General features: G+C 44.8%; 1 protein-coding gene across 1 annotated transcript in view; it reads left to right on the top strand.

The window, feature by feature from the left end:
* The window catches only part of syne2b (spectrin repeat containing, nuclear envelope 2b), a 116318-nt gene that overhangs the window by 28490 nt on the left and 61729 nt on the right, over positions 1-26099 (top strand). Inside the window, exons 39-68 of the mRNA XM_070842460.1 lie at positions 159-366; positions 575-687; positions 777-979; positions 1157-1264; positions 1796-2075; positions 2517-2846; positions 4051-4278; positions 4558-4674; positions 4936-5262; positions 5429-5773; positions 5974-6152; positions 6257-6473; positions 6587-6685; positions 6856-7020; positions 7347-7694; positions 7943-8079; positions 8631-8760; positions 9204-9377; positions 13745-14164; positions 14608-14844; positions 15133-15288; positions 15651-15901; positions 16332-18399; positions 18786-19120; positions 19502-19646; positions 19857-20057; positions 20210-20463; positions 21175-21334; positions 24392-24547; positions 24997-25137. Of these exons, the coding sequence (XP_070698561.1) occupies positions 159-366; positions 575-687; positions 777-979; positions 1157-1264; positions 1796-2075; positions 2517-2846; positions 4051-4278; positions 4558-4674; positions 4936-5262; positions 5429-5773; positions 5974-6152; positions 6257-6473; positions 6587-6685; positions 6856-7020; positions 7347-7694; positions 7943-8079; positions 8631-8760; positions 9204-9377; positions 13745-14164; positions 14608-14844; positions 15133-15288; positions 15651-15901; positions 16332-18399; positions 18786-19120; positions 19502-19646; positions 19857-20057; positions 20210-20463; positions 21175-21334; positions 24392-24547; positions 24997-25137 (8232 nt within the window). The remainder of the gene's footprint in view (positions 1-158; positions 367-574; positions 688-776; positions 980-1156; positions 1265-1795; positions 2076-2516; positions 2847-4050; positions 4279-4557; positions 4675-4935; positions 5263-5428; positions 5774-5973; positions 6153-6256; positions 6474-6586; positions 6686-6855; positions 7021-7346; positions 7695-7942; positions 8080-8630; positions 8761-9203; positions 9378-13744; positions 14165-14607; positions 14845-15132; positions 15289-15650; positions 15902-16331; positions 18400-18785; positions 19121-19501; positions 19647-19856; positions 20058-20209; positions 20464-21174; positions 21335-24391; positions 24548-24996; positions 25138-26099) is intronic.

The following is a 26099-nucleotide window of genomic DNA, read 5'->3' as shown; positions in this document are numbered from 1 at the left end:
ATGCATACATTTTGTTTCATAATTTGCTTTGATTTGCTAAAAGACAAAAGAAGGTAGGATGAAAATGAAGTCCTTATTTCATAAAATGATATGTTAAATGGGATCACTGTCACTGATTATACTGGTCTGTCCTATCCACCCATCTATCTCCTCACAAGGATCTGTGTGATGAGCTGGAGGCTCAGGAGGAGCAGGCTGAGGCTGTGTTGAAGGAGGTGGGTTTGGTTTCCAGTGTGGCCAGTCCTCAGGTGCTGGAGGCGCTGTCTGTAGACTGCAGCAGACTGAGGGAGGCCATCTCCCGCACCAAGGATATGATCCACCTGAAGAGAGAGGAGAGGGACAAAGGTCTGCTCAAGGTTATCAAAGGTTCGTTAATGTGGTTAATGTGAAGCACAGTTTGTGTTTATTTTTGTGGAATGGAAACAAAAAGGCAAAACAGACACGGAAATCAAAGTTTTTAAAGCTTTTTCAATCCTTTGACAAACAGATCTCTATTTGCAAGTAAGACTAGATATTCTATTCATGAATAATGTTGTAATCATACACGATGGTGATATTTTTCAACTGTCTCCAGATGAAAAGCAGTCATTTGAGGGATGGTTCCAGGACTTGCAGCTGTGCGTCAATGAGTGCTTTGAGAACCCTGAGAGCAGAGCAGACGTGGAAACATCTGTGCAAAGACTCACAGTAAGTGGGTGAATAAGTTCATGGGTGGATAGATACTGTAGATTGTTGGATGATGGATGGGTCCTCACAGTTTCTCCCATGCCCATCAGGCTTTCTTAAAATCCAAAGATGCAGAGAGACGTCTGGATCAGCTGAAAGATCAGCTGGGGAGAGGCAGCCAGCAGGTTCCTCCCCAGCAGCTCTCTGAGCTCAACGACTGGCTGAGGGAGCAGCAGGGGGAGGTTGGCACGTTTAGAGCCCACTGCCAAAACAGGCAGAAACAAATGGAGTCACTCCTCAGTGACTTGAACAGGTAATTGCAATCTAGGTTACTTCAACAGAAAATCTGAAAACTTCTGAAAATGAATAGCCACGCTGTTAAAAAAAACAAGAAGTAAGATCTGTTTTTTATTATCAGTCTCATTAACTGCAGTGAACTGTGGCTTCTGAAGTGCAGCTGTTTTTTGATTTGACTTTACTTGTCGTTTAGTCTGCAGAAGCAACACGACAGCTTCCGTGATTGGCTGCAGACCAAAGAGAAACAGTCTGTGGAGGCAGACAAAGTCAAACTTCTTCTCAAAGGCCTTCAGGATGAGAGGTGATCTTTGACTTTCAGAAAAATCAGAACTAGAAATATTTCAGCTCATATGTTGTAAAAACAATACCATAGTTTAGCCAATGAATTAATGAACTGATATGATTGATAACACAATGTGAATAGATGTGAGTATGAGTGTAACATCATACTAAATTATAATTAGGAAAAATGGACAACATGCAGTTTATCATGTATTTCACTGTTTTGGCATATTTCCATATTCTGTAATAAGCCTCACTATGGCCCATCATTGTAACGGGTGGTTGAGGTATTTGAAACACATCTATTGATTACTTATTATATATATATTGGTGTTGGTGCACTGCATATTTCAAAGAGTCGTATGTAAAAGTATGAAGCCTAAAACAGAGCAATACAGATTCACCACATGTCCACTTGTCTTGTCTCTAAATATTGTCATGTGTGTCTTTTATATCTCTATCTTTGCATTGTGTCTTATGTAAAGCGCTGCCTTGTTGTTGAATGGTGCTCTACAAATATATTTGCTTTGCCTCGCCCTCCATGTGACAGTGGTAGAGCCGAGACCCTCAGTGAGTTGTTGGCATCAGTGCGCCGACAAAACGTCAGAGCTGAAAGCCTCCTGAAGGACAGTGATAACTTGATACAACGCTACAGAAACCTGGAAGCCAGGCTGCAAAAGCAGGCGGACGCCCAGAGCGCCCTGGAGGGGGAATTTGACAAGTTAAATACTCAGGCTGAAGGCACCAGGGGCTGGATAAGGGACCTGCTGCAACCCCTGAGCTCTGCTGACAGAGACACCCAAACAGAGGAGATGAAGCACAGAGCCCAGGTCAGTAAAAGGGTGTTCGCAACCCACTCTGGTGCACATGAGAATATACGTTAATGAAATAAAATGAAATAATAACCCTTATAGTAACCCTTATACAACCTTTTTCTTTCTCTCACTTTGTTTTCTTCACCATTCATTATTTTGAAACCAAGACTCAAGACAAGACAATACTTATTTGTCACCTATATATTCATAATTTTAAAGAAAAATCAGGGCTCAGTCAGTAGGATTCATAATTAGATTTCATTAGGCTTCATCCTCAGAGGACCATGGATCACAGTATCAGATTCCTTTGGGAATTCAGTGAAGAATTGTTGAGATATTTCAGTCTGGACTAAACTGTTGGTTGCAGCAGATTGACTGACTAACATTTGCATTTCTTATAGCCATACTGTTAATGTCATTAAAGTTTTTTTCATAATTTTCCCACTGTGTTACCAGGCCATCCTGAGCTCCAAACCTGAGGGGGACGCTAAAGTGAACAACCTGAGAAGACAAAGCGAAAGTCTGTGTGAGCAGCAGGACCTGGAGGAGGGCAGGAAACAAGAGGTTCAGCGGTGGGTCAGAGAAACAGAGGAGCAGTGGAGGGCGGCTCTGCAGACAGCTGAGGGGGCTCTCAACAAGGCACAAATACAAGCCCAGCTAGAAAAGGACTTGGACACCTTCAAAACCCAGAATGACAATGTTCAGTCCTGGATCAGAGACCAGGAGCAGAATCTGGGGTCGCTTGGTGGCGGCATGCAAGTGGAAGAAAAACTTCCAGTCATACAAGTGAGTTTTAAAATGGTTGTAGATCAGTTTGGTGAGCTTGCAATGGGTTGTAATTTGTTGGCCATCTTGTGAATGCTTGTGGTTTTTCAAGGATTGAGGCAAAGTGGATTCCTAAAGAGATATTTGTTCTCTTCAGGCGACTCTGAGCTCAAAGCCTGATGGAGATTCAAAGCTCCAGGATCTGAAGCAACGATGCCAGGGTCTGTGTGACAACCAGGGCTTGGATGAGAGCAGGAGGCGAGAGGCTGAGGATGCTCTCAGACAGACTGAGGAGCGGTGGAGGAAAGTGTTGCAGGCTGCTGAGGATGCTCTCAAAAGGACGGACATTGAAGCTGCCACTGAGAGGGACTTCGATGCTTTCAGAACCCAGAGTGAAAACATCCAGTCCTGGATGAAAGAGCAGAAGCAGACGCTGTTGTCCCACAGTAGTCAAAGGTCACAGGTCGCACAGGTGAGTTTAAAGTCAGAACATTTTTACGAATGTTTTTATCTCCGAATTAGTTTCAAAAGCTTTTGTAATATCACCTTTAGTACTAAACTAAGATCCCACACCTCTATTTCTGCATCTTCTTCTTCAGGCTGTTCTGTCCTCCAAACCTGAGGGAGAGTCCAAGGTGCTCGATCTGAAGAGACGAGGTGAAAGTCTGTGCGAACATCTAGAGGAGAGCAAGAAGCCGGAGGTTCAGCAGCTGGTAAAAGACGCAGATCAGCAGTGGAGAACAGTCCTGCAGGCCGCCAGGCAGGCAGAGCTCCGAGGTCTTTCAGACGACTTCGACACTCAGAGAAAAGACACTGAGTCCTGGATCAGAGACAAACAACAGAAGCTACAGTCTGTGGGCAGTCACACACCACCTGAAGAGAGAAGTCTCACAGCTCAGGTGTGTTTGAACTCATTGTACTGTCACTTTAAGATATGTCTGATGTTGAGAATTGTAGAAGTTTGGGGAGTAATAGTTCTCCATAAGTTTTGGAAGCCAGAAACCTCAAAACATGAAATGCTACATGCTAAACATCAACTTAAACATGCTAAGGTTAGCATACTGCCCCAACTGAACCTAAGTGTGGCTTATTTAGATAACAGGACAAACTTTACATTTTGTGGTGGTATTATAGCCAAGGTCTTCCTCCTGTTCATTCCTCGTTTTAAATGTCTGAAGGTTGAATGAATGAGCTATCGCATGTGATGAATATGTTTTGTCTGCAGACCATCTTGAACTCCAGACCTGACGGTGACTGTAAGGTAAACAACCTGAGGAGGCAAGGCCAGAATCTTTGTGACCACCCGCATGCAGACGAGGGCAGGAAAGCCCACGTCCAGCAGACAGTCAGAGAGACGGAGGAGCAGTGGAGGACAGCCCTGCAGGCTGCTAAACAGGTCGGAGCTTCTGCCGAGGCTGAGATCACCCAGGAGAGCGAGAGGAGGAAGTTGGAGGTAAGAGAACTTGATGAAAAACTGTAAAGTTATCCAGAATGAAACATAAACCCGCATGCTGCCACTGAAAATCAGCATATAAAGTAATTATCTATCTAATCATATGTGACACACTGTGGTCAGACACAGAACAACATCTGAATGACAATAAAATAAAACGTGTGACTATAAACGCAGTGGGAGTGTATGATGATGAAGTGCTACAGGCCTCCGTCTTCCAGCTGAAGGTCAGTTTTCAGTGGTCGGACCAGCTAATTATTAAGTTGTCTCCTTTTTCAGCTGAGAAAGTTTGATACCCATCAGCAGGAGGCTGGCAGCTGGATTACAGACCTCCAAAAACAACTGGACTTACTGGACAGCCAAACCAGAGCTGAGGACAGACTGCACACAGCTCAGGTGAGCGGAGAGGCCACGAAGAGCGTCGGCCGTGTTACAGGGAGACTTGACAACCTCCTTATTAGCAGGAAAATGCACTGATGATCAATGGCTGTTTTTAAGGCACACATGGTTTAGTCTCAGTGTTCTCAGCAGCCCTGTGTATGTAAGTTGGTCACAAGTTAAACTGACCTCAATAAGCAGGTTTGCGTCCCAACCAAACAACAATGCTGTAGATTTCACAGATTCACGCCTCCTGTGGCTTCTCTGTCTTATCCCCAGGCCATTATGAGTTCCAGGCCTGAAGGAGACGCCAAGCTCCACGAACTCAGGAGCCGAGGACAGAGCCTGTGTGGTCAGGACCTTGAGGAACACAAAAAACAAGAGGTTCAACAAAAAGTAAGAGACGTCGAGGAAAAGTGGGCAGGAGTCCTGAAAAACGCTAAACAAGCTGTGGACCAGGCTGAGAGGCAGTGTGCTCTGGAGGGCCAGCTGAGGGACTACGATGCCCAGAGAGGCGACACCAGGGCCTGGCTGGAAGACAAGCAGCAGAGGCTCAGCTCTCTGGATAGTGAGACAGATCCAGAAAAGACAATTAACACTGCACAGGTCTGTTTGAACCGTTTGGCAGAAACATTTCCGTCTGTCCTAATATAGAATCATAATACTCTTTTTGGTCTTTGCTTATGTGAATTACTATTTTACGTCTGTCATACCTCCTATCAACATGTCAGGAGCATATTTCCATGGTATGTATTTTTATTTCCATCCTCAGACTATCCTGAGCTGTAAGCCTGAGGGAGACTCCAAGCTGACCGAACTGAGGAGACAAAGCCAAAGTCTTTCTGACCAGGAGGAGCTGGAGGAGAGCACGAAACAAGAGGCCCAGCAGGCGGTAAAAGATTCAGAGGAGCAGTGGAGGACAGTCCTGCAGTCTGCTGAGGACACCCTGAAGAAAGCCGAGGTCCAGTACTCGCTGTCCAGGGAGCTGGAGGCCTTCCGTACCCAAGCAGGGAGCACCAGAGCCTGGGTTAAAGAGCTGCAGCAACAGGCCGAGTCCAAAGGGAGTGGCACTCAGGGCAGCCAGGCTCAGATAGAGGACAGGCTGAACACAGCACAGGTAAAACACAAAATATAACATATATAATATCATTATCTTATGGGCATAGTATAACAATTAATTTAAGTATCATTAGTAAAAATAAAAGATGATTTTTATAATATAATAGTTATATCTGGTCAGTGGACACGTGATCGCTGCTGTAAACGTATGCACAGTGCTGCATATATGATAACAACTGTGTATGATTGTGTCTTTAGGTCATCTTGAGCTCCAAGTCCAATGGTGAGGCTCAAGTGATGGAGCTGAAGAGACGAGCACAGAGTCTGTGTGAGCAGAGAGACCTGGAGGGAGACAAGAAACTGGAGGTTCAGCAGACGGTCAAAGACGCTGAGCAGCAGTGGAGGACGGTCCTTCAGGCCGCTGAGGATACACAGAGGTACTGGAACCTGTTCGTAGCTTTTTGAGGGAAAACTTTCAGGGTGCAAGCCTCAGCTACAGATGTAATAATGATGTTATCTATCATCTGCTTTCACCCATCAGACAGCTGAAGGGTGTTATGGAGCGCCTGGTGTCCTGTCGGTCCCAGCGGGACCAGGCTGAGGCCCGTCTGTCTGAGCTTCAGAAGCAGACGTCCGGCCTCCCGCGGGTCTTCCCCTGGCCGGGCCTGGGAGAGCGGAGGCAGGCGGTGGAACAGGCGCGGATCCTGCTGGACCAGAACACAGCTTTGGCCCCCACCCTCTCAGACGTCCGCACAAAGGTAAAGACCTCACAGGAAAGCTACTGAAGTTAGAATATGATTAAAGATAGCTGACACATTTGTTATTAGGTTGATTGATTGATTCCTCACTGTGTTGTACTGTTCTCCTCAAGGCTGCAGAGCTGTTAGAGATCACGCAGGACCGCGGCTGGTCAGATATCTCCTGGGCAGCCAAGGAGGAGTCCATTCCTGCCCTGCTGAAAGAGCTAACTGTGAGTGCATCATGACAGGATACGCAGTAGCCTACTCCTGATGAAAATATAAGGAGCATCTTTATTGCAAATTGTTCATTGTCCCAATTTAAAGTTACATTTGCATTGAGACAGTGTGAATAAAAAGAATTAGACCAGTGAAAACACAGTAAAACCACTGTTGCTTTCAGGATGCAGTAGCTGACCTGGAGCAGGGCATCCTGACGGAGAGGGAATGCACCCAGCTGGTGGAGCAGCATGAAGCAGCCCAGGACTGGCTGAGGGAGCAGGTTAAAGGCCTCGGACCTCCTCCAGCAGACAGACGGGGTCTGCACAACACCATCAACACTCTGAAGGTCAGATAAAACAACACACAGTTGTTAGTTGGATCCCTGATAGAAGCCAGTGGCACCAGTTTTGATCTGTTTCTGAAAATATTCATGATGCATCACACCAAACTTAAGAAATCCCTTTACTAGTAGCACAACAATACGAGTCTTAGACATCTGAGGAAGACATTGACGATGGATTCATGTTTAGAAAGTGTATGTGTGTGTGCTCAGTAGTTTAGTCGTGACAAGTTGTTGTAGTCCATCTACAATGCACCTGAAATGACCAGTGAAAAACTGTCCTTTCTGCATTCTAATGATTTGGCACTCCTCCTTCTTCCTCCTGATGTCAGGCTTTGCTCCAGACAGTGGACAGGGAGCAGAGAGAGATGAAGGAGCTGGACTCTGCCAGGGACAGTTTGCTGAGCCTCTGCACCGCTGGAGGGCAGGATGCCCTGACCTTGGAGGTCAGCCATCTCCACGATCTCTGCGCCTCCTCGGAGCAGGAGGTGAGGGAACGCCTGACGGTCTGCGAGACACGGCTACGGGAGCTGGACAGTCAGCTGGCCAAGAAGGCCCAGGGGCTGAAGGAGAGAAGTGCAGCCCTGCAGTGGGAGCTCCGCTCGTTGGACCAGGCACTGAGTTACAGCAAGCCACAGAACAACATCGCTCAGCTCCAACAGCACTGGCACAGCCTTCAGGTTGTTACTGATTAATTTATTCAAGCACAAAACCTGATATAATGACCAATACCAGACATTGTTATCGAACCAGGATTAGTTCCCACAAATATACCTGAAGAAAAGGGGTATGTTCAGGTGTGAGTATCAGAGTTGGTAGCTCACATCATGAATGTAAATCTGCTGCCATGTTCCACCTGCAGACATGTGAGTATTGCTAGTTGCGGACATGTGAGTATTACTTAATGTTCTTGTCTTTCTCCTGTTAGAACTGTGAGAAGTCACTAGAAGGTTTGGGGGTGAAAGTTCATGACCTTTACCAGGAAGTAAAGGCTACACCTGCCACCGACGAGCTGCCGGCAGAAATTATCACTGCAGTGGAGTCCTTGTGTCAGCAAAATGACAGGTACCATGTCTTACACCTTACAACAAATAGGTAAAAACTATGTGGGTGATTAATTGTGATTACCCAGGTCATTGGACAGCCAGCAGCAATTCATATATGTTTGTTTCTCTGGAGGTATTAACAGGAAGACGATGGTCCCACACAAACCTGACAGACTCACTTGACATACAGTAACATCTGTCCATGTCACCACAGGGACTTTCTAAACTGTATTTATCCAACATGAACAAATTCTACATGACAAATTGTCAGCTGGCATCCCTCTATTTCAATTTAGCTTCCAATTATTCTTTCATACCACCAACATGCCTTAGTGGGTCATTGTGCTCTTGAAAATGACATGGAAACACAGAGTTCTCCTGATTTGTAACCTGTTTGAAATCTATAAACATTTCTCTTTTGTTACTTGTTGTGGCAGAAAAATGTTTCTAAATGATTTCTTGTGCTTGCAGCTGTTCCTTTTGATTTATGTTGAAATCAGTGCCTGTAAGAATAAGAAACCATGCAAGATGTTGGAAATGTTAATAAATCCGATTCACTTATGTCTACAGCCTGAAGTCCAGGCTGAGTGAGCATCAGGATACCTGCTCTGCAAACACAGCTCGCTGTCTGATCGACTCTGTTCACAGCCTGCAGGAGTGGAACCAGAGCGAAACATCAGAGTCCAGTTCTCCTGAGCAGGTTTCGGTCCTTTAATACTGTTATTGTTGTGTTAAACAGTACAAGCGCTTAGTTTCAGTATTCTGCAGTTAAATATAAGCTGCTTTGTACATCTAGTTTCTACTGTTGTTTCTGTGTAGTCAGGGACATCTAGCTGCTAGACGTTAGACATATGAAGATAGTCATTCATTCTTTTCATACCCATATTTTTAACATCAGCCCTAATGAAAATCAGGTACAATTATGTTGTGAGTTTGGAAAATAAACATTATTTAAAAGAGAAGAAATAATTTGTGAGAAGCTTGGTAAGTTTAGGGATTTGTGAAGTGTAGCATTTCAAATCTGTTGAGCAGTTGTCATTGTCGTATTTGTGCTCATTTGGCAATATGTGATTGATTTCAAACACAACCACACAGATTTTTCAGCACTACAAACACTTTAACACTGTTTCCTTGTGGTTTTAGGTGACATTGGAGGAAGGTGAAAAGTTGCAGGTTTGCCTGCGGGAGGCGCTTTCTTACCAGCAGTTTCTAAAAGACTGTCTGATGCCGGACTTGTTTGAGAAGCTGGAGAGAGAGGGTTCAGACTCACTCAGAGAGGCAGACACACATAAGGCTTCTCTCAGCCAACGCTTAAAGGTATTCAAATCATGTTCAATAGATTTGTTTGTCATATGTAATTCATAAAATATTCTGTTATATTTAAGAAACAGTGTCTCTGTTGTAATGTAATTTTTATGATTTCATTTAAGGATCTTGATGAAAGGAGTAAACAAAAGCTGCCCGATGCTCATCATGGTAATCTGGAGGAGACAAAGACGTCTGTAGTGGCACCACCACGAAAAAGCAAGCACTCGCCTGAGAAAAAATCTCAAGTTAAACTGCAGAAAAACATTTCTGGAACAGAAAAATCTACATTTATTGAAGAGAAATTGACAGTTTCAGCTGAGCTGAGTCCAACAAATGCTTCAGAGCCGTTTACAGCACAACACACACAGTTTGTTGTCGAAGTGGAGCAAACTAAACCTGCTGTTGAGGAGTCTGTATTGATCCAAAAGGTCACTGAGCAGTCTGCGTCTGGTGTCGGTGAGAATACTACCCCTGTGCCATCAAGGAGAAAGTCCAAGACTCCATCCACTAACACAGAGTCTGCACAGACTAAGGTGGAGCCCAAAATGGGAAAAACTGTCACTCCCCATGCGTCACCCAGACATTTAGCAGGAACAGCTGCTGTAGAAAAAGCAAAGAACAAAGCAACCATTATTCTAGATGAATCAGAGTCGCTCATTACAGTCCCTATAGCAACTAATCCTGAAATGCCAACCAGGAAAAAGTCAAAGAGTGCAGAACTTCCTCTTCAACTTGCTAACACTGAGGCACCTCACCCAGGAAAAGAGCTTGACTTTTCCACAACGTCAGAGACAAATACCCATGTTAGATCACCTGATGAGGAGTCTTCAACTTCAGATGTGGTCAAAGGACCAACGCAAAGTACCACTACAGTGGAAAAAGGTAAGCTTTCACCAACCAAAAGAACGTCGAAGGGTGTGAAGTTTTCCCCAGAACCTGTGACCACAAAGCTGACAAAGACCAAGGAAAAGCCTGATAGTCAGAAGCCATCTTCAACTTCAGGGGTTGTCGCAGCAAAAACTGAAGTGACTGTTTTGGAAAAAGGGAAGCTTTCACCAACCAAAAGAAAGTCAAAGGCTTTGAAACCTTCTTCAGAACCTACTACCACTGAGCTGATGGACCCCAAGAAGGAAGAACCAGACAGTCTTACGTCTTCAGCTCAACAGATAGTCACAGAAGCAATTGAAGCTGCTGTTAGTAGCAGTAAACTGTCACCAACCAAAAGAAGGTCAAAGGGTTTGAAACCTTCTTCAGAACCTACTACCACTGAGCTGATGGACCTCAAGAAAGAAACTGTCAGTCAGCCATCTTTGGTGAGTTCCAGAGAGACAACCGAAGCTGCTGTTTTGGAGGAATTTACCATACCTGCCAGAAGGAAGTCAAAGAGTCTTGATGTTTCCACAGTTGTAGAGCCAGTCTCTGCTCTTGGTGGTACTATTGATGTGGAGTTTAAGACAGCTAAGGAAGAACCAGACAGTCTTACGTCTTCAGCTCAACAGATAGTCACAGAAGCAATTGAAGCTGCTGTTAGTAGCAGTAAACTGTCACCAACCAAAAGAGGGTCGAAGGGTGTGAGGTTTTCCCCACAACCTGTGACCACAGAGCTGACAAAGACCAAGGGAAAGCCTGACAGTCAGAAGCCATCTTCAGCTGCAGAGGTTGTCACAGCAAAACCTAAAGTGACTGTTTTGGAAAAAGGGAAGCTTTCACCAACCAAAAGACAGTCAAAGGGTTTGAAACCTTCTTCAGAACCTACTACCACTGAGCTGATAGACCTCAAGAAGGAAGAGCCAGATAGTCTTACGTCTTCAGCTCAACAGATAGTCACAGAAGCAATTGAAGCTGCTGTTAGTAGCAGTAAACTGTCACCAACCAAAAGAAGGTCAAAGGGTTTGAAACCTTCTTCAGAACCTACTACCACTGAGCTGATGGACCTCAAGAAGGAAGAACCAGACAGTCTTACGTCTTCAGCTCAACAGATAGTCACAGAAGCAATTGAGGCTGCTGTTAGTAGCAGTAAACTGTCACCAACCAAAAGAGGGTCGAAGGGTGTGAGGTTTTCCCCACAACCTGTGACCACAGAGCTGACAAAGACCAAGGGAAAGCCTGACAGTCAGAAGCCATCTTCAACTTCAGGGGTTGTCACAGCAAAAACTGAAGTGACTGTTTTGGAAAAAGGGAAGCTTTCACCAACCAAAAGACAGTCAAAGGGTTTGAAACCTTCTTCAGAACCTACTACTACTGAGCTGATGGACCTCAAGAAGGAAGAACCAGACAGTCTTATGTCTTCAGCTCAACAGATAGTCACAGAAGCAATTGAAGCTGCTGTTAGTAGCAGTAAACTGTCACCAACCAAAAGAAGGTCAAACGGTGTGAAACCTTCTTCAGAACCTGTGACCACAAAGACCAAGGGAAAGCCTGACAGTCAGAAAGAAAGAAAGAGGCAAACAGAAATTGCTGTAATGGAAGAAACTAAAGTTATACTATCAAAGAAAATGTCCACAATTCAGGAGTTCCCAGGAAAGAAAGTGGCCACAATCATTCTGGACAGTGGTGAAAACATACATACTCAGACCCCTGGGTTGGTGAAGGTTGATACCACATGTATACAACCACCAGAAAAAGTGGAAATTACTTCGACTGCTCATGCTGAACCATTGGAGTCTGTCCTTACCCCCATTTCAACCACGGCTAAACCTTATTCTGTGTTACAGGAGCCAAAGGACAGACCTAAAGAGGCCCCAGAGCAAACCATTTCTCAGTCTACAGGAAAAGACTCAACCACAGTGCCTCAAATACAGCCAACTGTCTCCACTGAGCCTACTGACAAATTATGGAAAAACACAGCTGAGATTCAGAAGAGATATCTGGTCCTTGATCTGCCTGAGAGTGGAGTCACCCAAACATGTAAGATTCAGCCAGTTCAGTCAGAGGCAGAGGTTGTGGCTGCCAGCAACTCCACTCAACCTGCCTCTGCTGCAGCACAGCCTCATAATGTTACAACTGACAAGCAGCCAATGATGGAGATGCACCAGTCAAGCACAAAGTGTGAGACAGAAGCGCAAAGCAAAGACATGACTACCACTGATAATCAGCCAGAGGAGGCAGCAGCTGAGAGGACAAGGGTAGAAGTGCAGGAAAACATTACTGAATGTCAGGGAGACAATGTGGTCAAAAGCGACTTTACTCAAACCACCACTAGCGTGTCAACACAAGATATGCATGATGTGTCCAAGAGCGTTGATGAAAAATCTGTTACAATGGAGAAAATCCACATGGAGCCGAAAGTGTGCATCCTACAACTAGATATACCGACCAGTCTGGAGGAGGATGTAAACACAAAACCCATCTCTCCTACTTCTGAATCACTGCAATCACTTGAGACCGAGACAGACTTGATAGAAATACACTTATATGAGCAAGATATAGTAAAACCGAGCCCAACTGAAACCAAGAGAGGGCTCTTGAAAACTACACAAGACAGGCCGACAGGGGTCAAGGAACCTGGGGTCCAACAAGAGGATCCTCAAGTGACAGCACATAGTATGCAGGATGTACCCAAGTGCCCGGATGAAAGGTCTGTTAGGATGGAGACAATCCACTTGGGGCCTGAAGTGTGTGTTTTACAACTAGATATACCAACCCACCTTGAGGAGCATGAAAACACAATCGTCACAATAACAAAAGAGCCAAAAATAGATACAGTTCAAACAAGAATCCAGCCCGGAAGAGTGCCAGGAAGCGAAGACAAGACTACTTCTGATGATAAGCCGGAGAAGGCTGCAGTCAAGACAAGAGTGCAACAAATCAGCACTGAAAGGCCAGAGAATGTGGCTCAGGGTGACTCCACTCGACCCACGTCTGTTGCTTCTGCAGCAGTGCAGCCAAGTGAAGCAGCAACAACACGTGCAGAAATAAGCCAATCTGAGCAAGACCCTGTAAAACCAAGTGGAACACTGATTCATCTAGAGAGCATGACGACCACACAGGAAGGGCCCGACAAGGTGGAGGATCGCGACATGCAAGAAGTGTCGACAAGAGATGTGCATGATGCACCTCAGAGCCTGGATGAAACATCTGTCAGGATGGAGAAAATCCACAAAGGGGCTGAAGTGTGCATTTTGCTACCAGATACACAGGCCACTATAAAGGAACATGGCATTACGTCTGTCACAATAGAAAAGGCACCAAGGATAGATATAGTTCAAACGAGTGTCCGTGCTGAAAGGGTGCCAGAGAGCAAAGACAAGACTGTTCCTGATGCTAAGCCAGAGGAGGCTGCTGTTGAGACAAGAGAGGAAGGGCAAGAAATCAGCACTGAAAGGCAAGAGACTGTGACTCAGGGTGACTCCTCTGTTGTGTCTGCATTGATGCAGATAAATGAAGCAGTGACAACACCTGCAGAAATAAGTTTATCTGAGCAAGACACTGTAAAACCAAGTGAAAGTGCGATTAAGCTAGAGAGCATGAAAACCACACAGGACCGACCTGAAGAGGTCAAAGATCATGATGTGCATGCTGAGAGCGTGGACGAAACATCTGTCAGGATGGAGAAAATCCACAAAGTGGCTGAAGTGTGCATTTTAGATCAATCAAGTATCCAGGGCGAAAAATCTCCAGAAAACAAAGATGTGACTTCAGCTGACGTTCAGCCAGAGGAGCTTTCAGTCAAGACGACCCCGTCCGAACCCGGCGTGGTCCATAGAGCCCAAACGGAGACACACACAGAGACACAAAATGTTCCACACACAACAACCACTGGTGCAGCGAGGCTCCAGAGGGCGGATTCACCGCAGGTAAGACATGGGGGGGCACTCATTGGCAGACAGTTTCATATGAGAGAAAAATTACTCATTGGACTTTGGTACTGTTTGAGTCGATACTCTCGTAACTTACTTCTTGCATATTACAGGCATATTTAGGGATGTACACGTGGCATACACTGCTGCATCTTATTAGCATTACATGCAAAGCAAAAATGTATGCCTGAGATATTTACAGCTCTTCACTAAACGTTTCAGTGCCTCTGGGTAGGAATATGAGCTTCCTTGTAGATTATGTCACCGTCTTGCATGTCAGTAGGAGTAAGGATTGATACGCTGCCAGAGAATACTTAGAAATCAGCTGGGATAGACGTGTTGCACTGAGACAGAGTTCTTTTCTTAGCTCAATTGAAACTTTATACAATTGTATGTCAGACTTTTTCCCACATTAATACTGGTGTTTTGTGTTCACAAAGGCTGACAACATATCACCGGAACCACTGCAGACAGTTCAGAAATCATCAACCGACAGTATCTGGGGGGAGGTTACCCCTGTGGAAGGATTGCCCTCTCAGGATCACAAAGATCAAGCAGAAACAGAAGTGAAGACTGAGAAACTTGATCTGGACGTACCAGAGGGATCTGCCATGATGAACATCTTTGCAGAAATACAGCTACTCGCAGGGACAGGACCCAACCGTCAACTCATTGAGGTGTCATGATTGTCTCTTTTGAAACTACCAGTAGGAGTCAGAAATAAAAAAAGTGTGAGAAATATTTTAGAAGAATACGACTATTCTTCCGCATATCGACGAATTCACAGCTTACTACTAAAATATGGCAGCAATGTTTAAGGAAGGTTTTGTAGCTAAATGTTAGTGTACTTTCAGAGGGGCAAATTGCCCGTAATAAAAGAACAAATGTGTCCTATATAGGCACTAAATGGGCTAAACAAACTAAAGCAAGATTCCTTATTTGTATATATGTTTCTGTGTCTCAAGGGTAAACCAGTGGAGGACGCTCCAGACGCTCTGATTACATCCACCAGTGATCTGGACAACCGTCTAAGCAGGCTGGTGTCTAAACTCCTAAGCTGCAAGAACCACCCAGCTGAGCTGAACCCCACAGCCATGGCCCAGCAGCTGGAGGAGGCCCAGGTGCGAATCAGAATGACAGAGTGCATGAGAAATATAAAAGTGCTTAATAGCAGCAGCTTGATTTGTAGATACTGGTGGAGTTGGACAACAGGTTGGCAAAACAAAGGTAATAATGCCAAAATGCCTCCATAAGTGGACATCTCTAATGCATATGTGTTCTAGGTGTATATTAGAAATTAAAACAGATTAACAGGACAAAATAATTGTGCAACAGGCCCTTAGGGTGTTACATTTGAAATAAACCACTCGTAGCATTTTACTTGTATTTATTGATAATCAGATAGCCTTAATAAACACAACTGTAGTCAAACGAAAGGCTTTATATAATTATCTGTGTGCTTACTTGCTCTTGCTGACCACAGGAGTGCCATGAGACTGCCCAGGCACAAGCGTCACTGCTCTCTCAGTTGAGTCAGTTGAGAGGAGCTGATGCTGAGAACAGGGATGCTCTGGAGCACGTGGAGGACCAGTGGAATACCGCTGTCCAGGATGCAGCTGCTGTCATCCAGAGCAAAGAAGCCCAGCTGCAGATGGTGACAGATCACTGCAGACAGACCCAAGCTGCCCAGACCACACTGGAGAGACTGACAGCAGAACTGGACGCCGTCAGAATGTAAGTCTTTATATATGGTTTCCTTTTATTTCTCAATTGAAGGTTGCGGTTTAAGATCAAATACAATAGGTTGCATAATTGAATGTAAATATACTGCACAGTGGAGTCGACTATCAATAACTCTTAATTATTACTATTCAGCAGAAACAGATTCTTTTTAATATTTCAGATAATCCAGAATTTATGCTTGAAAACATTTACTAAAATGTGACAAGACAAGCTGAAGCTCGAAATCAAGCCAATATTGAAACCAAGCAGGGGCAAGACTGAGGGGGCAGAGATTTAAAGCAATATTTTTACATTAGCATTGAATGTAATGTAAATCTCAAAAGTCAACTCTCTCCCTCACACTTATTCCTCGTCTACAATTTCTTGCAACACTGTAAATGCCAATAACGTGATTTATAGACTCAATTTGTTTTTCTCTCAGATCTCCAGAGGAGAGCAGCTCCGAGGAGGCAGGACGACTATGTTCCTTACAGAGAAGCATGGAGGAGAACAGAACAGTCCTTGGGGAGTTGCTCGTGACCCACACCAAGTTGTGTCCCCACCTCAGCCAGCGCGAGCGAACAACTGCAGAGACTGAGCAGAAGAACCTACAAGAGAAGTGGAGAGCCCTGGAAGGAGCCTTGGAGAGGACCATGTATCACATAAACGTCCATTCTCATGAGAACAGCAGCCTTCTGTCGGGGATATCAGCTCTTCAGGAACATTTGGAGACAATCAGCAAAGACCTTGAAGCCAAGGCTCCTTCAGTTGCACAGTGGAATTGCACGAAAGCGCAGCAGCTGATGGGGGCAAATGCTGAAGTTAAAGCGGCCCAGCAAAAGCACCTTCATTTGCAGCAGCTATCAGAGGTGCTACTCCTCAGATCACAGTGGGAGAAGGAAACAAACGAGATACAGCAGGGGCTCCAGAGGGTCAAAGAGCAACTTTCCCACACAGAGGAACTAGTGTCCTCCCAAACTCAGAGCAGCAGTAACCCCATCATGGAGAAAATTATCGTGGTGATGAGGGATGGCTTTGCCTGGGCGAAGCAGACAGAGAGTGACATTGAGGGCAGGAGGAAGAGGGTGGCTCTCCTCCCTGAGGAGGTGCACCGGCAGCTCAGAGATCTGAAGAAGCTGCAGTCCGAGGTCATGACCAAACAGGGCCAACTGGAGACACTGGTGGAGGAGGTGACGGAGCTCCTTCCTCAGCTGGACCAGGCTGAGGAGGTGCCGATGGTGCGGTCCTCTCTGGGATCCCTTGAAGAACTCTCAAAGTCGACCACTGAGAAGTTAGCCAAGGCTGTGAGAGAGATAGAGACAGGACTGCAGACCAGAGAAAAGCTGTCGGAGCAGATTGCTGACCTAGACTCCTGGGTTGTGGCTCATCTGCATAGAGAGGCCTCCAGGAGTGCAGACAGTGAGCTCAGGAGCCCGACTGAACTTGATCGCAGAGTTCGTCAGATCCAAGAGACCCTGGCTGAGGCTGAGAAGCAGGCCGCCGTCTGTGATGCTCTTTTAATGAAGAGTAAAGACATTGCCCCTGAACTCAGCATCACGGAGAACTGTCAGCTTTTCGACAAGCTTACCAACCTCCAGGAGGACATCCGAGCCATCAGCAACTATGAGAAAACCAACAGAAGAGAGCTGGACGAACTCACTCAGGTTGTAGAATCGAGCAAGAAAAATCTGGCCACGATTGAAAAAAGCCTGCAGCAGATGTTAGGAGATTTGAGTAGACACAGGTATCCCATCACAAGAGAGTCCCTGCAAGCTTTGGAGCCTTTTAAACACATGGTTTTGGAACACAAGTCCCAGGTTGACCTTCTGCAACCGTGGATCCCCCAGGAAAAGACAAGGGAACTGCACTCAGTCATTTCAGAAATTCACAGGAAAATCGTCACCCTAGAAATGAAAGCCAGAGATCATGAGAGGTACCTGAACACGAGGCAGAACGTGGAGGACCTCAGGGAGAACGTTCAGAAGCAGGTCCCTCAAACCAAAGACGATAGCAGAGAGTACGAGAACAAGTACAAAGTCTGCCAGACCCTCCTTGTCCAGTTTCCTCTGATGAAGTATTTGTCTGAGGAGGCTCTCTCCAACCTCCAGATGATCTCCACTGACCTTTACCCCTCACAGCTGTGCGCAGAGCAACAGAGGCTGAAACAAAACCAGGACAGCCTCGACACCTTGGAGATGACACTCTCCAACAACCTCAGCATCATCGAGAGGACCCTGCTGAAAGAACTGGACCTCAGCACTGAGAGGGAAGCCACTCGAGGCTTCCTCAGTAAGACCCAGCAGGAGCTCCAGAAACTCCCCGTGTTGGAGCCAAATGAAACAGCTATTGACAACGAATACCAGAGAACCATGTGTTTGAAAAAGACTGTAGAGTCAAGAATGAGAGCACTCGACGTCGTAGCACAAAATAAGGGAAGCAGAAAAGGAAAAGAATTCCAGGATCTGATGGACTTGAACAATGCAGTCCTCAGTAAATGTGACTCACAAATGGCAAGTTCCACTTTATTTGTTGTTTGTTTATTTCATTTTCGTATGTTGGATCATCATAAAGAAGCATTTGAAAGTTAATTTACAACATCAATTATTGTCTGACAGCTTAGATTATATTCTTTAGTTAAGTCCCAGGCAATTCTCAGATCATGTCCACAAAATTTGTTTCAATATTAGGTTCAAGACATTTGGTACCAAGTTAGAACCAAAACCAGACCACATCCACTCCTAAGGTCTTCCAGCAGGATTAATGAATCCTAGTTTTCCAGAAAATCTTTAAAAAAAAAAAACAATGGTATAAAAAGCATCTACAAAATGGACTTGAATGCAATAACCCTAATATGATTAGAACGTGTAGTTAATAAATTGTGTTCATTATATTTCAGGAGAACATCTCCCAGGCCAGGGAGTCTCTGAGAAGCTACACGTGTGCTGTTAAACAGGCAGCTCAATTCCTGAGGGACATCGAGGCGTCTCTGCTGCCGCCGCAGGGCTCTGCTGGACTCTGCTCTGACAGGCTGGAGGAGACCCGGCAGGCGCTGGACTCACTGCAGCAGCAGTTCCAGACCCACGTGGAGCGGCTCCAAAAGCAGGCTTCCCTGCATCCTTGCCTGTCCCCCCAGAAGGTGGACCAGCTGCAGGAGAATATTCTGAGCCAGCTACTGGTGAGGATGTCCACTCTCCAGGCAAAGGGCCACATACTACTGGAGCGCCTCAGCAGGTAAAAAAAAAATCCTTAAGACGCCAGTGTGAACTTGCAACGTGCAAACTGAAATCAAGACTTCATTTTGTTGTCCTGTAGCTGAGTGGTTTAACAGTATTCTAGCAGCGTAGAATAGCTGTAAATATCCAAGAACAGATTTATATATGAACGTGTTACTCACACTGACGTTTAATGAAAAGAAGGATAATGATACTGACAATAGCCTTAATTTATTAAGTATCACATTCATTTATTTGATTAGATCATTTTCAGTGTACAAAAATACATAAAATAATACATATTTTGTGAAGAGAAGCTACAACAAACCTATTTCCTGGAAAGTAGAGGCAATACTTTCCTCCAGTGGGCCACTACCAGATCACAATCTCTGTGTTTCAGGTGTGCAGAAAATCACAAAAAATACACCAAGTGCCAAGATGAAATTCTGCAGAGTGTGAAGAACGCAGGGAACGTCCTCTCACAGGTCATCTGTCAAAAGGTCACCTGTCTCTCTGACTGCACTGACCAGCAAGCCAAGCTCAGAGTACGTACGAGACGCATCACCTTTGAGCTTCACTGCTCCTTTTTCATCACTTTACGATGTTTTAGAGTAAAAGCTGTTTCAATGTTCAGTGAAACAGTAAAGCTTTCAAAGTTTTCTGCTTACAACTGTTGATTTCTTTCTGTTTTTTAATGATCCCTGTTGCCTTTAGAGAAAGCCTTAATTTGAACACTGTGACTCTTTCTCTTGCAGGCTCTGTGTGAGGAGGTGGAGTCCCTGCAGAGGCGTCTGGAGGAGCTGGAGGAGTGGTGCCCAGAGCAGAGCTGTCGTGGAGGCAGGGAGGCCTCCGTCTCTGCTGTTTGGAAACGAGTATCGAGACTACGTCACTGCACACAAGAGCTGGCAACTCGTAGTAACCAGAGGATCGCAGAATGGAGCGAAATCACCGACAGTGTATGTGCTACTACGACCTAATGAATATTCAGTCAGAGCAGCGTGTTGTTTTAGGAACAAATGGCAGTTAGTTAGTAATTAGTTTGTTTGCACATAGAATTATTATTATGAAGTATAATTAAGACCATACTGTGTGCGTTCCCTCCTCTCAGGTGGAGAAGGCCGCCGCTGTGCTGGAGCAGGTGGAGGCGGAGCTTCCTGATGGCTCCCGGGTGAAGGCCTCCACCGAGGAGCTTCAGGACGTGCTGCAGTCCTGGGAAGAGGACAGACTGGACTGCGAACATCGGGCCCTGTCCGCACTGGAGCTGCGAACAGCGAGGCTGCTGGGTGTGCCCGCCCACCTGGAGCAGGCTCCTCCCGCTCCACTCTGCCAGCAGCTGCAGGCGATGCAGGGTCGATACTGCAGGTAAGATGTTGTTTAATGTGTAGTTTGTAACGCAGTTTACATGACATACGATCTATTTGATCTATGAAAGTCACCTCACATTTCTACAGAGGATAATTTGCATCATAAACTGTACATTTCCTGCATCACCTGCCGTTAAATCTCATGTAAACAGTCCAAAAGTTGCTCAGCTGTATGAAGTTTAGAAACACGAATAACAAACAGGTCCCTAAATATCCTTCTCTTGATTTGTGATTCTCAATAAATCTGCAAAAGTCTCAGCAAAGATAAAAAGCAGTTTGTTTTAAGACGTTTTTGTGAAATTCGAAGAGGTCTTGATACTTTTCCTCTTCAGTGCTCTCTATAAATGAACCCCAATCATAATGATTTCCGCTCTTCTAAAATCCAAATTGAGATCTTTTTTATTCCCAAAGCAAGTATTAAGCTGTTGACATAAAAAAAAAACTCAATTACCCATAAGCCCTGCTACACCAGGATAAGCAATCAGGGGTAAGTGGGTCGGACAGACTGCAGTGCCTCTGAGGCTGCCTTTATTCAGATTTGTTTCCACTGACAGTCCTTTAACTGCCATGAGGCTCTGGGCTTTGTGTTACTGGACGGATGTTGTTCTCAATGCAAACTGTCGCTTTCATGGATTTGAGGTAAGAGGCTGTAAAGTTACTGAGTTACTGTTTAAATCGTTGCACATATTGTGTTTGTGTGTTTTCACAGTGTGAAGCAGAGGAGCAGGGAGGGTTTGGAGGCGGCCAGGAAGGAGCTGGAGGAGAGGGAGAAGGTTCGGGAGGAGCTGCAGAGCATCCAGGTTTGGCTGGAGACTGCAGGTGGTGTCATGTCAGAGGTGGAGCAGAGCAGCAGCACACGAGAGCTCCAGGTGGGACACTCCTCTGAACTTTGCAAAGTATTTCTGGTTGAACAGCAAGTATCCTTTGAGATGCTTTTGCTTCCTTTTGTTATGTGTGTTTATACATTCATATATACAGTAGAAGTCAAGTCTGCCTGTTGCTCTCTGAGAGTCACTTCACAGGGACACAGAACATTTTATGCTATTTCATGCTGTAGTACTGACTCGTTCCAACAGCTTGCAACAGGGTCTTCAATCTTCCATCTTTTCCATTTCGAATAAACATTTTCTTTGTTTTGGCAACTCTGCCACTGACCCATGACTTTGAAAACAAATGTCACATGGGCATATTAGGAGGTTGTTGGTGGAAACCTTACTGGGTTTTGTGTTTCAACTTCCTGTAACTTTGTGACTAAGTATAAAGTGAGCTGTCTGTGTGACCGTCTGCCTTTGATAGAGCGGTGACCCCACTGTTTGTGCAAATATGGTATAAGATGGATTTTATTGGCTGAATGGAAACAAGTTCTCCATCTGTGTAGATACAGAGAGAGCAAATGGCAGAGGATTGACTAAGGAGTGCTAGTTCATTACAGGAGGACATATCATTACACCAAAGACTTGTACTTTGCTGTGTGATTAACAAGTCATAATTGTTTTGGCATTTTTTTGGTTATGACCACGATCAGAGAGCATAACCTCTAACCTCTAACCTCTTTCTCATGCTTTTGGTTTCATAAATAAACAATATTCTCAGGGATTCAAGCAAAGATGGGGCATTATCATAAAATCAGCAAATATGAACGCAGGCATGTGATGTAAAGAACAGATATCTATGCTGTAACAGAACATTTCTAAATAAGCAGGCAGCACCCCGGCACCCTCTGAAGGAGCTTTGGGTGTCCCCAGAACACATTTTAGGGACCTGTGATCTAAGCAGCGCATCACAGTGCGCTCAGAGTTGGAGTGTGTTCCTCCCTGCAGCAGGTGGAGTGTAAATAATAAGTCTCTAATGAGACCGGACAGTTTCATTGTCCATACTTCAAACACAATGATGCACTTGTACTCGCTGTGGCCAACGTTACAGCTCATTGCTATTTTTATAAGCAGCATGTGAAGCACACAGCTAGAAACCTCCTGCCCAAAGATGTCTCAACAACTACACAGTCTAATTAACGCTGCGTACAGGGAGTAGTCTCAATTCAATTAGTGTGTTAATGATTCTCATGAAGCTCGGCTGGTAGCTAGCGTACTACTGTCAGTGAATAATCGGTTTTGCATGAGTTTTTATCTCAATATTTACATTAGAGCTGCAATTAACAATCAGTTGTTCTCTAAAATATCTATCTCAGTTTCCCAGAGCTTAAGATGATGTCTCCAAATGTCAGAAACCCCAAAATAATTAATTTACAAAGATGTAAAACAGAGAAAAGCAGCAAATCCTCACATTTAAGAACCTGGAACCAGAATTTCTTTGGCATTTCTGCCTGAAAAGTGAAATTAAAGTTTATTGGATTTGCACTAGACACTAGACTAATAGATTCTATTTGTTACAGCTCTGATTTACATTGAATATTTAATTAACATATTCATTCACAGGGGTCCTCTGAGCTAAAGCGTTTAACAGTGAGGAATAAGAGTAGAGAGGAAGAGGCTGTTTACGGTGTGCTGGAAGTGTCCAGTGAAAATGAAACGTCTGAATCAAACCGTTGGCTTGGCGTCTGGCCCAGAGGCTGTTTGGTGTCTGGTGTTCACTGCTGTGAACCCACCAACCCGCAGAATCACTCTGCCCCTTGTCCCGAAACCTGAGCAGAGGCCAACGTCTCTCTCTCTCACACACACACACACACACACACACACACTCTTCCCCAAGCAAAGGGTCTGTGTTGATGAAAGGCCTGAACACCCCCTCCAGTGGTGCCCCCACCCACCACCAATCATTCCCACTACCCTCTTATACCAGACACCTTTTGTTCTGTGTTGTAAGTGGATCCTCCAGGTGGCCTGTGTAACCAAGTCATTTCATGGACACACACACACACACACACACACACACACACTTCTACTTCTACTTCTATACTTGTGAGGACACTCATTGACAAAAACGTTCTCTATGTCAGTATGATTGTAACCTTTAACCTAAAACCAAGTCTTAAATCTCAAGTCTTTCCTACATTGCACATCCCAAAGAGTTGGAGAGTCTCTCTGCAGCCAGTGGAGTGTGAACAATAAGTCCTCTTCCTCCTAAAATCTACACCAAATATGTTCTTTTTGTCCAACATGTCTAAATGTTATAGACTTTCCTGACTTTCCAACAATTCACAAACATACTTGAAATGGAGTCTGTTCTCCATTTCCTCACAAAGACAGACACACAAGAACACACACACACCCTTTGCACTCACTATGGCCCACTCTCTCATGCAAAGAAACAGTCTCCCCATACTCTCTCTTCCTCCCTTCCTTTGTATCTCTCTCTCTCTCACACACACACACACACATTAACATGTTCAGTTTCCCATAGTGATAACAAGATGCACTCCCCTCTTCAGCAGAGCATCGGACGTATCCACACGCAGGTAGTTCCCTCTGTACTAACTCTCACATGTTTGCCGCTTGTATTTTTGAATGTAAGCTGTTATTTTAACTTGAGATGAGAAGAGAGTTCACTTTAACTATTGTGGAGATGAAGGACTTTGAAGAGGTGAGCTGTGCCGGATGAAAGCAGCACAGGAGAGAGAGAGAGAGAGAGCGCTGACTGCTGAACAAAGTGCTCAGAGCTCTCGGGGCAGTTTGTTCGCTGACAGATGTAGATAAGATCCACGTCTGCGTCCTTTGGTTCCAGAGTACTGCAAGGTTTCCACTATTTGAATGAAAATTTACATAAAAACGTCTCTCTTCCTGATAAAAATGTTGATGTTTGTAGGAAAGTGAGGCGTCGCTGACTGCTTACAAGTGTTTCTTTGTGTTGATTGTTGTTTATCAGACTGTCGGCTTCCTCTTTCCAACACCAACGTCGTCATTCTCCATTTCCCTTCTGGTCTTATCCTGAGTCCTGTGCATTTACACAATTCTTCTCTCTGGTTTTAGGAGGTTCACAGCCATCTGTGCACCCACAAGGTTTTGCTCCAGCAAATCATGGAGAGCCTGAGGATGAAGTACTCAGACATGTACTCTCTGGTCCCGGTGGAGATCGAAGGCCAGCTGAAGGAGGTCAAACAGTCGCTGCAGCAAGTAGAAGTGAAGGTACACGAGACTTTGGTTTTAACATAGCTGATATAAGGCTGAAGAATGAATAGGCCCCCAGGGAACACAGCACAGTGGAAGATAGAGACACAACATCTGTATCTGGAGGGCTTAAAGAGTCGTGTTAATGTAAAACAGGGAGGGGAGGTGTTACATGTTAGAACTGGTTCTGTAGGATTACATTTGTACACGACTCAGAAATGACAAACAAGAAAAGGAATAGTTAAGATGGAGACAGCCTGGTGTTGAATATCTTTATAAAATCTGCATACATTTAAAGATCGTTACATTCAGACGTCTTTACAGTTAACATATCTGACTTCATCCATAACGCTGGACACAAAATAAACAACCCACTAACCGTGTTTCTGATCAGAGAGGAAGAAAACGACTCTTATCTAATCTATCTATCTATCTATATCTATTAATGCACCTGATTCATCCTCCAGGTGGGAGAGGCGGTGGAGAAGAGTGGTCCCGTCCACAGGCTGTGGGCAAAGCTGACTGAGATCCATGCTGGCCTGAGGTCAGTTCAGAAAAGGCTTGAACAGAGGAGCCCCACTGTGGCCCAAGCAAAGGTCACTCAGAAGGTGAGTGGTGAAGTGGAGGCAAGCTGGCTGGATTATTAGCACGCTGAAATCTGTCGTGTTACCGATGAGAGCAGAAAAGGACAACTAATGTGTAAAAAGTCAGGCCGTTAATACGGAGTAGAGCTTCCATCTTGTCATGCTGCCATTTCATTATCATCAAAAGCTTGGAGCTTGAAAGCAAAGCTGTAAAGCAGCTGTTTCTCTGAGGGATGGAGGATGAGGAAAGTTATTTCTGCGCTGAGTCATTGGAAGGCCATGAAAAGAGTTGAACTTAATGTTTTTATGAAGCCAATAAAGCTTTCAGTCTGTTTTCTAATGTGTTCAGAGCTTTGTCAAGAACAAGGGTAACAGGAACATCAAATAAGGAACATTGTTTTCACCGCATAGTGCACCTGATTCTATAAAACAGGCTGAAATCCTGTGTCCATGTTTCTGTTTGATCAGAGGTTGTTCTTGCCTATGAGGACTACATTTAAGCTTACACATAAAATTAGTAAGTCAGAATGATGCATTATTTGTGATTTTAGAGATGCAGTGTGCAGGATTTAGGGGGATCTGTTTGCAGGAATGGAGTATAATATTCAGAAATATGTTTTTAGGAGTGTATGATCACCTGAAACTAAGACCCATTGTGTTTTCATTAGCTTAGGATGAGGCCCCCACGTCTATAGAGGGAGCAGGTCCTCCTTGTTGGAGTCGGCCACGTTGCACCGCCATGTTTCTACAGTAGCCCAGAATGGACAAATAGGCTTTAACGCTTTACCGTTGAAACAGCAGCTTGAGTTTGGAGGCGTGAATGCTCCAGTTAGAAGACAAAGAATAACTAAGAAACTTCTGGAAACTGTGATAAGTTTGAAAAACAAAAATGTGACAAATGGAGGATCAGGTTTATTATTCAGCAGAAGAATAAGCAGGAGAACGTGAATCCTCATGAGCCACCGTAGCTTCTCTCACATGCGTGG

The sequence above is a fragment of the Pempheris klunzingeri genome, chromosome 13 (genome assembly GCF_042242105.1).
Source record: "Pempheris klunzingeri isolate RE-2024b chromosome 13, fPemKlu1.hap1, whole genome shotgun sequence".
NCBI classification, from domain to species: domain Eukaryota; kingdom Metazoa; phylum Chordata; class Actinopteri; order Acropomatiformes; family Pempheridae; genus Pempheris; species Pempheris klunzingeri.
Note: the sequence above shows the minus strand (reverse complement) of the source record. Positions and strands in the feature narration are given on the sequence as shown.